At 47.0% G+C, this 16,162-nt stretch overlaps 1 protein-coding gene across 2 annotated transcripts in view; it reads left to right on the top strand.

Moving 5' to 3' along the window:
- Positions 1-16,162, top strand: part of zswim8 (zinc finger, SWIM-type containing 8) — a 42,598-nt gene that overhangs the window by 16,530 nt on the left and 9,906 nt on the right. Inside the window, exons 9-20 of one of the 2 annotated variants that reach the window (XM_086164174.1) lie at positions 704-879; positions 1,928-3,251; positions 4,057-4,188; positions 4,924-5,103; positions 5,906-6,089; positions 6,334-6,432; positions 6,518-6,642; positions 9,370-9,673; positions 11,277-11,432; positions 13,864-14,086; positions 15,403-15,692; positions 15,766-15,989. In XM_086164174.1, coding sequence (XP_086020300.1) covers positions 704-879; positions 1,928-3,251; positions 4,057-4,188; positions 4,924-5,103; positions 5,906-6,089; positions 6,334-6,432; positions 6,518-6,642; positions 9,370-9,673; positions 11,277-11,432; positions 13,864-14,086; positions 15,403-15,692; positions 15,766-15,989 — 3,417 coding nt within the window. Of the gene's footprint in view, positions 1-703; positions 880-1,927; positions 3,252-4,056; positions 4,189-4,923; positions 5,104-5,905; positions 6,090-6,324; positions 6,433-6,517; positions 6,643-9,369; positions 9,674-11,276; positions 11,433-13,863; positions 14,087-15,402; positions 15,693-15,765; positions 15,990-16,162 lie in introns of both variants that reach the window. The other variant, XM_086164167.1, reaches the window with a different exon arrangement.

Genomic DNA, 16,162 nt, shown 5'->3' with positions numbered 1-16,162 from the left:
GTTATCATCCGTTTAGATTCACAGTTTTGAAGGAGTCGTGTCAGTTATTTCAAAACTTAGCGGCGTCTCTTTGACATCTTCTGTGTTCACCATTTATGCTGACGTAGTTTTGCTATTTTTGTGCATTTGGGCATCCGTAATATTAGATTAATTTTTTTGCAGAGACTCAATGTGTGAAAATAGTACATTTAATTCAGGTAATATAAAAAAAATAAAAAAAAATCACCCATTTTTTTTTCCACCTATTGCTAGACGTCGGGTCTCTTTGCGAGGAATTAACCTCTTATATTTTCATTTTCCCATTTTAAGGCTCATCTAGTCGTGTCGCTGCTCTAACTCCGGCTTCACGCGTTCAAATTTCAGTGACATTAACAGGATTGCATATCCTACTGGAAGAGTGACACAGCAGCGGGCATATTTCCATTCACTACTTCTGGATAAATTGAACTGCAGAAATCATATTTTTACAATATCAAGCAGTATTATTGATAAAAGTTTTAAGCTTTATTTGCTAGGAATGCAAATAAAAGCCGCAGGGTTTCCTCTCTTGAAGCAAAGCGATCATATCTTCTGTTTCCTTCGTCAACTTTCAACTCGAAATCAACCAACGCCAAACCGCTTCGAAAGGAGTAAATATATTTTCATAACGTCCAGCGGCCTTTCGGCAGCGTGTTCAGCAGTAACGTCCCGCGCGTCTTTCCAGATCATCAGCTGGTGGTACAGCGTTCGCACCTCGGCGTCCCACAGCAGCGCCAGCGGCCACACAGGACGCAGCAATGGCCAGTCGGAGGTGGCGGCCCACGCTTGTGCCAGCATGTGCGATGAAATGGTGGTTCTGTGGAGGCTGGCTGTTCTCGACCCGACCATGAGCCCTTGCAGGTTAGAAACCCCCCCCCCCCCCCCCCGACACCGTGAGACACGTAGCTTAGCACGTCTATCAAAAAGGACAAGTCACCGGAGTGTTTATTTCCGATTCCCTTTCGGCGAATCGGTTTAATTCACAGAACGAAATGTCGTTAAACTGAGAAAAGCGACTTGATGATAAGATCGTGTTTTTCACGATCATCCCTTTTGATTACAGACGGCGGTTTTAATCAGCTCTCATGATCAAAACATGAGTACGAACAGCTGGCAAAATTACATTACATTACATTACATTACATTTGGCAGACGCTTTTATCCAAAGCGACTTACAATAGAGGACATAGGGACTGCAAATACACCTGCAAATACACGATGCACAGGAAATATACAGAAAAGTAAGCTTGGGTTTGTGAGTTTTTTTTTTTGTTTTTTTTTTGACAAAGACATACACAAACGTACACACACATTGCATAGCCTAACTTGCTGCCTAACCTGATCTGGGGCATCAGCGCAGTAAAAAGTCCTGAAAGAGAAGAGTTTTTACCTCTTTCTTGAAGGTTGAGAGAGATGATGCTAGTCTTGTTGCTTCTGGAAGTTTGTTCCTCCACTGAGGTAGTAGAACTGAGAACAGTTTTGCCTGAGATCGCTTAGAGCGAGCAAAAGGTACTGCTAGTAGGTTTGTATTAGAGGAACGCAGCTCTCTGCCGGGAACATAAGGTCTTATCACTTGGTTCAGATATGCTGGACCTGTTCCTGAGGTGGTTTTGAAAGCCAGGGTCAGGACCTTGTTCTCGATCCTGGCAGCTACTGGTAGCCGGTGCAACTGGACGAACAGAGGTGTAACGTGAGCCCTTTTGGATTGAGTGAATACCAACCGTGCTGAAGCATTCTGTACCATCTGCAGTGGTTTTATTGCACAAATATATAAAATCCTTGCAACGGCATGGGTTAATAGGAATTTTTTCCGACTTATTCGTCCACAGTCTGTTAGGATCAGTTGCGCACGGATAGGCTTGTTGAATTTTTGTCGGTTTAATATGAATTTTACCTCGCTGTCCCTCAGGCGCATGGAGCTGTCGGGCCAGCTGAAGCAGTGGCACCTGAAGGTGATCGAGATCGTGAAAAGAGGTCAGCACCGCAAGTCCCTGGACAAGCTTTTCCAGGGTTTCAAACCTGCCGTGGAGTCCTGCTACTTCAACTGGGAGGCGGCTTACCCCCTGGAGGGCATCACCTACTGCAACACCGACAAGAAGAGCGCCACCCTCTGCTGGTCGAGGGCGATGCAGCATCAAAGAGGAGCCAAAGCGGCCGCCGGAGGCAGCGGGGACCCTCCGGAGCCGGGGGGGCCGGGCAGAGCCGAGGCCGGAGCCGCCGGGGATTATAAAGGGAGAGGAAGCGGTCACTCCCCTCAGCAGGAAGTGGCGGTGCGGCCCAAGGAAACCATCTTGACCAAGCGGAAGGGATTACCAGTGAGCGGAGGCGCCGGCATGCTGGTTCGCCTGGGAGGCGGCGTTTCTCTGTCCCTGGAGGACGCGGGGAGCAAATGCGTTTACAAAGGGCCCGGCTCGTCCTCCGGGGGGAAGCTGAAGTTGACCCAGGGGTGCGGGAAGGCGTCGGTCGGGGGCGCGGGCGGGAGCGGCGGCTTAGGGAGCGGTAAACACACCAGCGCCAAGCGGAGGACCAGCAGTGAGGACAGCTCCCTGGAGCCCGACTTGGCCGAGCTCAGCCTGGACGACGGCTGCAGCCTGGCTTTGGGAGCGGAGGCCAGCAACACCTTCGAGTTCCTCCCCCCGCCGCCGGAGATGCTCCCCTCCCCGAGCCCCCTCCTTCGGGACTCGCGCAAGTGCACCGGCGGCGGAGGCAAGATGTTTGAGATGAAGCGCGCGGGCCACGCCTCCGGCGTCCACCCCTCCGCGGACCCTCCCCTGCCCTGCTTCCCCCCGAAGGAGACGGTGGTGGTGGTCATGGACGTGAACTGCAGCGCGGAGAAGGACGCGGAGTCGGAGGCGGAGCCGGTCCAGAATCGAGATGAAGACGCGGTCTCGGCCGGAAGCAACCAGCCTCCGAACTCCAATAGCAACGGCAGGTCGGGCAACAACGCCGCCTCCACCAAACCCCCGCGTGGCCGCAGAGAGGCGGCGGCGGCGAGCGGCGCGGCGGCTGCAGCCACGCTGCCTAATCAGGGTGGCGATGCAGCGGGCGCCGGGGGCGGGGCCGCTGGGGGCGGGGCCGCCGGGGGCGGGGCCGCCGGCGACGACGACTACCAAGCGTACTATCTAAGTGCTGCGGAGGAGGGAGCGGATCGACAGCTGGTTGACAATCACCAGGAGGAGGAGCCGGACATCTTCGCTGGGATCAAACCGCTGGAGCAAGAGGGGCGTATGGAGGTGAAAACACATCCTTTATCATCCTCCCCTTTGTGTTTATCCACAAATCATTCGACGAACGTGCTCCTCATTACCGTAAATCGCGTTCGAGTCCATTTTTGAGCAGGTTACATTATGATCTTTCAATCACAAATATGTTGCAGTCTGCCGAGGGCTTCATTTGATCCGCACCAGCCCTGTGAACAGGATGAGAACGTCCTTTTTATTCATGCACCCCAAAGGAAAACGAAAAATGGCTAGTTTTGAAGTGCCTTTCGCAAGGCTTTCAGCACAGGGATTTTTATTCTTTAAAAGAAACTCCGTTTCCAAAACTGGCCTCCGCAGAGAGGTCGGTCGAAGCCTTTTCTGTCAGTAGCATCACTCCGCTAACTTTTTTTTTTTTCACTATTATTTTAACACCGACAAGTTTTTCAAACCTCCCTTTTATATGTTTCATCAAATCGCTTTCAACAAGCAAAAGGAAATTGAAATACATTTTTAAGTAAAAGCTTCTCATCATTTCTGACAATTGTGACATACATCACTGCGACGTTAAGACATTTCTTGTCGTTCCAAAATCACTAGTCTTATTAAGAACAACCTGTTTATTGTCTGTCAGTCATTAATTTTTTTTTTTCTCTGAATATTAATTCAGCATTTTTTTAAAGTCCATCACTGATAATCATTGGTTTCTTGCCTGCATAAATCAAAATGGACAAAATGAAGTCGAGTAACACTCGTCCCAGGTATTGAAACACATTTTCACAGTTTCCTTCGGACTAATCACCAGTGTGGGTCGTATGTTTTCTTTTTGACACGTGACCAGGTGTTGTTTGCGTGCGCCGAGGCCCTCCACGCTCACGGCTACAGCAACGAGGCTTGTCGGCTGGCGGTGGAACTCGCCAGGGACCTGCTGGCCAACCCGCCTGACCTGAAGGTGGAGCAGCCTCAGACCAAGGTAGATCCAGCAGCGCCGTTTATCTCCTTGCATTTTTAATCCGTGTCATCTGATCTTTCTGCAGTGAAGAAAACCCTCTGAATATCCATAATACCTTTTTTGTCATCATCATACACTAATACACTGCTCAAAAAAATAAAGGGAACACTTAAAAAACACATCCTAGATCTAAATGAATGAAATATTCTTATGAAATACTTTGCTCTTTACACAGTTGAATGTGCTGACAACAAAATCACACCAAAATGATCAATGGAAATCAAATGTATCAACCCATGGAGGTCTGGATTAGGAATCACACTCAAAATTAAAGTGTAAAAACAAACTCCAGGCTGATCCAACTTTGATGTAATGTCCTTAAAACAAGACAAAATGAATCTGTGTTGCTTCCTGAGTGGACACTATGATTTCACACAAGTGGGATTGACTTGGAGTTACATTGTGTTGTTCAAGTGTTCCCTTTATTTTTTTGAGCAGTATACTTTCTTAAGCTGGACTCCTGAGTAGCTTTGCATCTATTTGCTTCTAGAAATTGAAACATTCCTTAAATAAGTTCTAACATTTTTAAAACTAATTCTCAATGGAATGGGTATACTTTTGCAAACATTATCTTCAAAAGCAGTGCCTACGTTGCCAAAATATTGCGTTCTTGTATTGGCTCAGTGTTTTTATTTATTTATTTATTTGTTTATTTTTTATTTCAAATATTGTGTTTTTCCGAATCGTTTCGTTCAGGGAAAGAAGAGCAAGGTATCGACCAGCCGTCAGACGCAGGTGGCCACCAACACGCTGTCGAAAGCCGCCTTCCTCCTGACCGTCCTCAGCGAACGCCTGGAGCTGCACAACCTGGCCTTCAGCACCGGCATGTTCTCCCTGGAGCTGCAAAGACCACCTGCGTCCACCAAGGCCCTGGAGGTCTGACACACACCCACATAAACAACCCCGTCCTTTATGCCACGCAGACGTGCGGAGCAATATTTTGATTTTCGACCAGAAGGACATCTGCTCTTTTAGTGCTGTAGGTCCCGTTTCCCCTGCGTAAAGAAAACACCGGGAGCCAGACAACCCTGAAATTTAAACTGAATTAACACGGCGTATAACTTTTTTTTTTTTTTGCCTTTATGCAATGCAACACATATTGTGTACATGTGTTGCAACTGCAGAAAAAACGAATTGACATTTTGAACTTCGAAAAAAAAGACACTGGGTTGAAGCAAAATACTCAGTGTCTCCAGTGAGTCTTTCTTATATTTATGAAAAAAAGGTAAACTTAAATTATCCACCGGCAGCGAAGCAAAAACACAGTTTATCACGTTTTGAGATGTCACAAGATCGCCATAGTCTTCAAATTTAAAATACCACTTTAAAGATGAACAAACTAAAATAAAATACATTTTTAAATACTGAAAAGGGAAGAAAAAAAGGGTTTCTCACAACCAGCCTACAAAACATACAATAGATCAATAGATAGGAAATACATAAGTCTTAAAGAGATTTTATAAAAGTCTCAAAAGAAGTACTTCAGAAGAACATTAATAGATGTTTTTGTGCGATAAACATAAACACAAATATCAGTCGGACCGATTGGGCTGAGTAGAACGTCTGGGTCAAACCATTTCAAAACCTTTCCGTCAGAAATTTGTTTGGGGTCTCCGTGTTGCGTTGGAAGGCGTCGCAGCCCGAGCTCTCGACACTGCAACCTCTGCGTGTCCACCAGGTGAAGCTGGCCTACCAGGAGTCCGAGGTGGTTGCTCTGCTGAAGAAGATTCCTCTTGGCGTGGTAGAAATGTCTGCCATCAGAGAGCGAGCGGAGCAGCTCCGCGACGGGAACTTCTGCGACTACAGACCCGTGTTGCCCCTGATGCTGGCCAGCTTTATATTTGATGTGCTGTGTACCCCAGGTAAGCACCAAATATTGGCCTACCGCAGAGTTTAACGTTTAAATACTTTCCCGGCTGCCTGATGTGCGGTTTCCCCAAAACGTCACAAAGTCCGAAGAATCACAAGGTTTGACAACATTTCAGAAGAAATGAATTTACGATCACATTCAGTTCTACAACGAGCGCAACGTCAGTGAAATTTTCGGTCGTGTTTCGAACAGCAGAATAATTATTTCTTTTACTTTTGCCCATATTGTTTGTGCAGTCGTATCCCCGACCGGCTCCCGGCCGCCAAGTCGCAACCGGAACAGCGAGATGCCCGGCGACGAAGAGCTGGGCTTCGAGGCAGCCGTCGCGGCGTTGGGTAAATTACCGTCCGGATTCGAGTATTCGATCTCGCTCCTGCCCGCGGATGCTAAAGTGTGTGTCCGTCCTCCCTCTGCGCACAGGGATGAAGACAACGGTGAGCGAGGCGGAGCATCCTCTGCTCTGTGAAGGCACCAGGCGGGTGAAAGGAGACCTGGCTCTGGCCCTGATGATCACATACAAAGATGACCAGAGCAAACTCAAGAAGGTAACCGTCCATTCGGTGTAGATCAGTGGTTCTTAACCTTGTCGGAGGTACTGAACCCCACCTGTTTTACATGCGCATTCACCGAACCCTTCTTTATTGGATGGAGGATCGTTTCGTCGATGGGTGCAAAGAACAGGCGGAGTAGCCTTCTCATGGAATCTGGCTCCCTTCACCTTGAATTCAGCAAGCGCTATGTTCTTGTAGTTCCCATCTCCATGCAGCAAAAGGAAGCCTTCCCTTAGTTTTGCCGGCGCTGGGCTAGAATTGTTCATCTTGTCTTTGCAAATCATGCAGTCACGCGATTCCAATCACGTTCCGTCATACATGTGAATCCGTATTGTACGTGTTCTTCCGACCGCTTTCTTTTTTTGCCCGACATAATTAGTATGAAAGTATTAAAATGTTAAGAAAGAAATCACATGACGTACCATCACGACAGTCACAAGTTACTACAACTGAGCGCGCCAAAATCCCCGCAGCACGGATAGGCCGAGCTATGTAGCGTGATCGCCTGCGGCCGGTGATGTCATCACCAATGTGTGTCTTGACCTCCGCCGAACCCCCGAGACTGACTCTCCGAACCCCTGGGGTTCGATCGAACTCAGGTTAAGAACCACTGGTGTAGACTTAAGGGAAAGCACCTGTGGAAAAGCACATTCCCCTCTCTGGTTTGTTCCCTGAAACAATGTCCCACCCCGGCCTGAGAGCTGCTTGAATACCCTGCGTTTTTGGAGGCGCGAACCTGTGACAGCAACTTTTCTCGGAATGCTAGACGAAACCTAACGCACCTTTGATAATTAATAGCGTTACAATGACATTTAAATGAAACCTCCCCATAGCTAATAGGTTCTCTGTGATTTGTTGTGATTGCAAACTAAATGACTGTTTCCAGACAACTCTTCGTGAAGTAGCGATAAAGCTGATAGATCAGAAATAAAATCAAGAATACAATATTTATACACTTTCCAGGGAGTGGCAAACAAGGCATGCAAGGAATAGGCCGAACCACTGATTTGTAACTTTAGCAGATTTTCTATCAGCTGATTGAGTAGATTTTCCTCACCCAAGAACAGTCAAGGTGTTTATGTTTCGGTCACGCCGTCGAGCCGGGACGCTTGTCGGTGGATCTGAATCCCGGGTTAAACGAGCGGGTCGAGGCGCCGTATTCTATTTTTACTACCCGGGTGAAGGTTAGTGTCCTGACCCGGTCACCTAAACACCCGCGGCCATGTCGCGGAGACCCTGAGCTGAAGACGACTGTCAGAGTTCAGAAGTTAAAGCTGGACCACGGCTGCTTGCTGTCATATTTCAGGATGTCTGTGGGAAAGACAATGTACAAATTTGTTGTTTTCATCATCTTAGCATCCTTAGTCGTGCACTATATGCTAACCGGCCACTTTATTGGACACAAATTGTGAATCGGCCAATCGCATGGCAGCAGCTCAATGTTTGTAGACATGTAGACTCAAAAAAACAAGCTCAAAAAAAAAGGAAATTATCCAGTAAATGGCAGTAGCACCTCGGACGATGAAAGATTTGGAAAAACATCGGAGGTTCCGAATTTGGCGGCAACAACATGAACCCGTGGACCCATCAGGCCCGGCAGCAACGGTTCAGAGCCGTCGGAGGCAGAATTTTAATTTTCTTTTCTCAAACGATCTCCAAGCCTATTTCCAGCGCCTTCTTGAATCCATGCCACGAAGAGTTATGGCAATTCTGAAGGCAGAAGAGGGTCCGACCCTGAACTAGCAATACAAGCAACACGCGAGTGGTTGTTGACCAGACAGGCAAAAGATGCACAATAATGATAGAATATTGTCTCCTCCCAATTTACCAAGATAACTGCATTTCTGAGAGAACTCTGGAAATCATCCTCCCGCAAAAAGTTGATGTGAAAAGTATTATTTTATTATATATATTAGGAAATTGCCTAGTAACCCCTGTTTCCTACGTACAGGACATCAAGGCGAAGGTATTCAAATCCACAAACACCCCTTGGGCAGGCGACCGAGTTTCTATTTAAAAAAAAAAAAGCAACCAAAGAAGAAAGTCTTTACCTCGTCATTACATTACATTACATTTGGCAGACGCTTTTATCCAAAGCGACTTACAATAGAGGACATAAGGACTGCAAATACACTTGCAAATACATGATGCACAGGAAATATACAGAACAGTAAGCTGGGGTTAGTGAGTTTTTTTTGTTTTTTTTTGACAAAGACATACACAAACGTACACACACACACACTGCATAGCCTAACTTGCTGCCAACCTGATCTGGGGCATCAGCGCAGTAAAAAGTCCTGAAAGAGAAAAGTTTTTACCTGTTTCTTGAAGGTTGAGAGAGATGATGCTAGTCTTGTTGCTTCCGGAAGTTTGTTCCACCACTGAGGTAGTAGAACTGAGAACAGTTTTGCCTGAGATCGCTTAGAGCGAGCAAAAGGTACTGCTAGTAGGTTTGTATTAGAGGAACGCAGCTCTCTGCCGGGAACATAAGGTCTTATCATTTCGGTCAGATATGCTGGACCTGTTCCTGAGGTGGTTTTGCATGCCAGGGTCAGGGCCTTGTGCTCGATCCTGGCAGCTACTGGTAGCCGGTGCAACTGGACGAACAGAGGTGTAACATGAGCCCTTTTGGGTTGAGTAAATACCAACCGTGCTGCAGCATTCTGAACCATCTGCAGTGGTTTCCCTTTTCGTCATCCCTTTTCCCTTTTCCCCCCTCAGATACTCGATAAACTGCTGGACAGGGAAAGTCAGACCCACAAGCCTCAGACCCTGAGCTCCTTCTACTCCAGCAAGCCCGCGGCCAGCAGCCAGCGGAGCCCGTCAAAGCACATGAACGCCGGGGCCACCGGAGGGCTCTCTAAACACGCCCCGCCATCGACCTCCGCGGCCACCGTGGCCTCCACCAACACCGGCAGCACCGCCGCTGTGCCGCTGGCAGCAGAAGAGGGGGCCCATCAGGCTGAGCTGAACTCGGTGCAGAGCAGCACGACCGCGGAGAGCACAGCGGATACCAGGGAGCACGGTCAGAGCTGTCAAACACACACACACACACATATACACACTCACCACAAAATGAGCAAGACTGCATCACTGTAGGAGGAATCAGTCAGAGGTATTTGTTCCAGAGCTAAACTAGCAACATGTAGACCAGGGGTCTCAGACTCACAAAGGTTTGTGGCCCCCTGCGTGAAATCAAATCTGCATGTTTTTTTCTTACATGCATCTGGAGGTTTTATACTGCTTGCTGTCATATTTCAGGATGTCCGTGAGAAAGACAATGTACAAATTTGTTGTTTTCATCATCTTAGCATCCTTAGTCGTGCACTATATGCTAACCGGCCCCTTTATTGGACACGTATTGTGAATCGGCCAATCGCATAGCAGCAACTCAATGTATGTAGACACGGTCGGGAAGAGCTGTCGAAGCTCAAAAAAAAAAGGAAATTATCCAGTGAATGGCATTAGCACCTCGGACGATGAAAGATTTGGAAAAACATCGGAGGTTCTGAATTTGGCGGCAACAACATGAACGCGTGGACCCATCAGGCCCGGCAGCAACGGTTCAGAGCCGTCGGAGGCAGAATTTCAATTTTCTTCCCTTAAACGATCTCCAAGCCTATTTCCAGCGCCTTCTTGAATCCATCTGGAGGTTTTATATAGTGAGTTTAAAAAAAATAAAATAAAAAAAAAGGGCAAGGGAAAAAATGAAAAAGTAATTTTGCAATGTATTTTTTGCTTCAAAATATGAAAACAAAATGATTTGGGGATGAAAAAATGTCTAGTGACATTGTTAAAAGGATCTTTTCTATTCTTATTTCTATAAAAATCACAAAATCAATAGCAAAAAAAGGGGCAAAATTAAAACTTCCTCTTATACTTGCTACCAATCCATTTTCTAATAAATTCTAGTGGCAAATTTTCCCACAGTGACCAGATTTTCTCTTCTGACTCCACAATACTTTTAAGGTGTAATTTCATCACTTCTTTTTTAATATTCATTTTCAAAATTAATTGGCTGTGTATTTTGTTGAGGAACAGTTCATGACATATAAAAGATTTTTATAATTTACCTGTTTACCTCCTTTACGCTAAAACAAAGGAAACATTTGGACTTAGTGTTACTTCGAGGTTAATGATTTTTGTGGTCCGGCCGCCTTGACATCAAATAAGACGTATTTGGCCCTCGGACCAAAATGAGTTTAAAAACCCTCTCCAGGCAGATGTTGCAGATTTGCGACAGCCAAATATCAGATTTTTCCTGCAACTACAACTTAATTTGAGCCTGAGAGGGTTAACACCCCTGGTGTAGAGGGTGCTCATATGTATATATATTTTAAATCAATATATTAAGAGTCAAAGAGACAGCATGCATGTGATGTGAATTGCTACTTTAAAGCATACAGCAAAACATATACACACAGTAATGAACACTAAAATGCATATATTCAATTTACCCCTGTTTGCAAGTTGCATCGAAAGAGGAATATCAGCCTTTTTTTCTAGAAAGAACGAGCATTCAGTGACCTTAATTCAGTGCTGGGACAATTTGAATTTCCAGAAAGTACTTGTGTCAATGTCCACGGCTGTAGATCATATTCTTTTCCCCGAACGTCTTTCCCCTGCAGTGTCAGAGGCCACCCCTTCATCCAGCGACCAGCAGAATGATTCAGCTCCATTCAAGCTGGAGGCTACCGTGCCCAGCCGCCTGGCGCTCGGGGCTCGCTGCGGATACAACCAGCGCTGCTGGGGCTCCCCCGTCCGTCAAAAAAAGAAACACACTGGTAACAGAACTGCACAATATCACATTTCAGTGACCGGGGGCCAGATATTAATGATTAAAACTGTCATATACACACACAGGACATGTATGCTCGCTGTGAGACAGTGGTGCGGTGTGCTGAATAAAAGGGGATGTGCAGAAATGTGGCAACTACAGAGGGATAAAGTTGATGAGCCATACAATGAAGTTATGGGAAAGAGTAGTGGAAACTAGACTGAGAGCAGAAGTCAGCATTTGTGTATAGCGGTATGGCTTCATGCCTAGGAAGAGTACTACAGATGCAGTATTTGCGTTGAGAATGCTAATAGAAAAGTACAGAGAAAGTCAGAGGGAGCTGCGTTGTGTTTTTGTAGACCTAGAAAAGGCATATGACAGAGTGCCAAGAGAGGAGCTCTGGTATTGTATGAGGAAGTCTGGAGTGGCAGAGAAGTATGTTACACTGGTGCAGGACATGTATGCTCGCTGTGAGACAGTGGTGGGGTGTGCTGTAGGGGTAACAGAGAAGTTCAAGGTGGAGGTGGGACTCCATCAGGGATCAGCTCTGAGCCCCTTCTTGTTCGCAATGGTGATGGACAGGTTGACAGATGAGGTTAGACAGGAATCCCCATGGACCATGATGTTTGCAGATGACATTGTGATCTGTAGTGAGAGCAGACAACAGGTGGAGGAAAATCTAGAGAGGTAGAGGTATGCTCTGGAAAGGAGAGGAATGAAAATATGTGTGTGAATGAGAGGAACTCAGGTGGAACGGTGAGGCTACAGGGAGTGGAGATCAAGAAGCTGGAGGTCAAGTACTTTGGGTCAACGGTCCACAGCCTAGGAGAGTGTGGAAAAGAGGTGGTTGGAATGGGTGGAGAAAAGTATCAGGGGTGCTATGTGATAGAAGACTATCAGCCAGAATAAAAGTAAAAGGTGTACAAGACAGTGGTGAGACCAGCGATGATGTATGGACTAGTGAGAGAAGATATGAAGGTAGTTGGTGTGAGATAGGAAGATACAGAGAATAGGGTTAGATGGAGAAAGTTGACTCGCTGTGGCGACACCTGACGGGAAAAGCCGAAAGAAGAAGAAGAAGAAGAAGATATACACACACACACAAGTCATTTTTTTCCAGTCGCTGTGAACTTTCAAACTAACTGAGTGAAAATTTAACTATCATCCTCTCTGCGGTCCTGCCAAAAATAAATAGAAAGCATTTGACAAGTCTCGTGGAAACCGGACGTTTAAGGCGACGTGAGGATGACGGAGAACAGGCTTGTCGAGCTCCCGGCTCACAGGCCTCACACCCGACAGAGAATTTCATACTGTTAATTTCACGCTGGTATGTCGCACATCTGGTGTGACAAATCTCACAAATCACTGGATCATCACTGAGTACCGGTCGCTCCTCCCTGCAAACTTTAAAGAAACTCACTAGTGACAAATACACAGTACAGCCCTCTTATAGTCACTTGTAAATAAGCTGCCCCCAAAGTAAGAACTAAAACAAGAAAGGAAAATGGAAAAGTAAAATAGAGAAGAACATTCCCTCTGGCTCATTCCCCGAAATAATGTCCCAACCCTGCCGAAAAGCTGCGTGAATAACCCGCATTTTTGGAAGTACAAACCCGTGACGGCAACTTTTCTCTGGAATGAAGGTGAGCGACACCAAACACAAATTGGGGCGGAAACACACCTACTTCCAACGCAGCTTTGACCGTTTGGAACAGCGGCCGTGAACCTATGGCTCTTCCGGTAATGGCGTTGGAAAAAAGTTGGAGTTGGAAAAAAAAAAAAAATTAGTTATGAAGTGATTATAAAATATTTCTTCTTATACTGTGTCATTTTAAAGTAAACAGAAATTAGTTTTGAGGTTAAATTTCCCGGGTCGGGAACAGATGGCTTCCGAGCACGTCCGGGTCGTCGTAAAGGTGACGAAATTAGTTTTATCAGATAGCCAACTAGTTTATCCGCTTCAACCCTCGTAACGGAAAAGATGCTGAAAAGAAAAAAAAAAGCCGATGATAACCGTGCATTCCAGACGAATATGTCTAATATGCAACGATAAAATTGCATGAAACGGTCAAATATAAAGCGGCACTTTGACCAAAACCATGCAGCACCAGAGGTCGCATTGAAAGTAGGACGCATTTAATTTATTATACATTAAAAAATACTATATGGCTCTCAATGAAATATATTTAGAAGTATTTTATTTTATGACTCTCCTAGTCAAAAAGGTTCTTGACCCCAGGCTTATTAAAAAAAAAAAAAAAAAAAAAGGAAAAAATATGAGACATGCTTTGTTTGTTTGCTCCAATTTTTTTTTTCAGAATGCGGGTTTTCGGGGACGGTGTTCGTGCATGTGGTCCCTTGTGGGTCCAGCGAAACCCCAAAAATATTTTTTTAAGGGAGTTATTTACCAGAGTTTCCATGTGTGGATGTGCGGACAGGCATGGCGAGCATCGACAGCAGCGCCCCGGAGACGACCTCGGACAGCTCGCCCACGCTGAGCCGGCGGCCTCTGCGGGGCGGTTGGGCCGCAACTTCCTGGGGGCGGGGACAAGACAGCGACAGCATTAGCAGCTCCTCGTCCGATTCGCTGGGCTCCTCCTCCTCCAGCGGGTCTCGACGGGCAGGGGGCGGAGCCAGGGCCAAGAACACCGACACCAGCAGGTAGAAACGCACCGCTAACGGGACGCTGCCGTTGTTCCTGCAGGGAAAAATGTCATTTGGATGGTCGGATTTCAAACGGGTCGCACCGGAAGACTTCGGAAAGACGTCCGTTATCCGATCGGCCCGACGTGGGCGAAACCTCCCCCCCCTTACAAGTGTGAATGCTACTGTTTTGTCAGATTACATTTAACGGTCTCGTTTTCCCAAACTTAGCAGATAAAATCAACTAAAATCCTCAAGACTTCAAACACTCCAGCGTTAAGTTACACTGAAGCCTCAGCCTCTTGTGGCCAGACTTTTTTTTTTTTTTGTTTTTTGGATAGGCAAGAGCGTTGGCCATCATTTTTTAATGTCCTACGTAGAAAAATGATTCAGCTCAACCGTTAACCGTAAATTCCGCGACAGTAAGCCGCGACTTTTTTCCCACGCTTTGAACACTACGGCTGAAACGACGATGCGGCTAATTTATTGTTTTTTTTGTGGGGGGCGGGAGGCTAACGGGCGTCACGCCACTAAAACATTTATCCTCGTCACATCAGACCGATGAAATGAAATTCCGAGGCTGTTTAAATCCGACACCGAAGAAGACGACTGACGGTTTTAGCGCGCAGGAGGAAGCCCGAGCTAGCAACCGGCTAGCCGGTGCGGCTTATATTGAGGTGCGCCCAATAGTCTGGAAGTGACGCGAATGCTTTCCCTTCCAGCAAACCTTCAGACGGTGTAGGCACTGACAAGGTTTCAACTATCGCCGTCTAATCAGAAACACATCACATTCATGAATTCTTGTCAAAATCTTCATCTGAGAGGCTTCTTCTAGCAGCCTAGAAGAGAAGACGTGACGGGAATCGTCCATGAACTGCATGACCGAGAACCTCCACAGGCGTCACATGATAACTGAAGTTTTCCTTGTTTAAATCCGATAAAAAGCTGCGAAAACTGCCGGCGTTTGCCCAAGCGCACTATTTATGTCACGGTTTTTGTTTTCATTTTTTACAGGCATGTTAAAAGAGTGTTATGGTTGAGTTACAGCAACGCAGAGAAAAATGCACAGGGACCTTTGTAGGGCAACTAGATGCTTTTGGGTTTTTTGGAGAAGCTTGTGATGTAACAGGGTTTGATTAGTCGCACGACAGACAGTCTTGTTTGCACACTTTATTTTTGATTTCGGACGCAGAGAACTTGAAGGCGTCGTTCCGAAATCACGACTCTTTCGGCTTCACTCGCATCTCCTCAAGTATCTGTGATGAGAGGCGGTCGTGGATGGAAACGCCGCGATACCGACGCCGTATGAATGTATTCTGGATCGTCGTTTCCAGGTACAAAGGGCGTCGCCCGGAATGCCACGCCCCCCACGTGCCCAACCAGCCGTCCGAGGCCGCGGCCCATTTCTACTTCGAGTTGGCCAAGACTGTGCTGATCAAAGCTGGAGGCAACTCCTCCACGTCCATCTTCACGCAGCCCTCGGCGAGCGGGGGCCACCAGGGACCCCACCGAAACCTGCACCTGTGTGCCTTCGAGATCGGCCTGTACGCCCTCGGCCTCCACAACTTCGTATCGCCCAACTGGCTGTCCAGGACCTACTCCTCCCACGTGTCCTGGATCACAGGTGAGTGCGGAGGAATCCCGACCGACGGCGAGGCCGACTCGGCCCCGGGATGATACGTCCTCTCTCCTCGCAGGCCAGGCCATGGAGATCGGCAGCGCCGCCCTCAATATTTTAGTGGAGTGTTGGGACGGACACCTCACGCCGCCCGAGGTGGCGTCCCTGGCGGACAGGGCGTCCCGGGCGAGGGACCTCAACATGGTCCGAGCGGCGGCGGAGTTGGCCCTCAGCTGCCTCCCCCACGCCCACGCTCTCAATCCCAACGAGATCCAGAGAGCCCTGGTGCAGTGCAAGGAACAGGTGAGATGAAGCTGCGGCTTTTCAAATATCAAACCGGATCGGAGCTTTTAGATCAGGGGTCTCAAAGTCAATTTACCTGGGTGAGCCTGGAAAAATAGATAAAAGAAACTCTTTATTTGTATGAATAAGAAAATGCATAAATAAGTCAGTAAATAATGATAACAATCATAATA

The sequence above is a fragment of the Fistularia commersonii genome, chromosome 2, assembly GCF_037954325.1.
Source record: "Fistularia commersonii isolate RoL2024-O1a breed Wild chromosome 2, RoL_Fcom_v1.0, whole genome shotgun sequence".
NCBI lineage: Eukaryota > Metazoa > Chordata > Actinopteri > Syngnathiformes > Fistulariidae > Fistularia > Fistularia commersonii.
The sequence above is the reverse complement of the archived record's forward strand: the minus strand, read 5'-3'. Positions and strand labels throughout refer to the sequence as shown.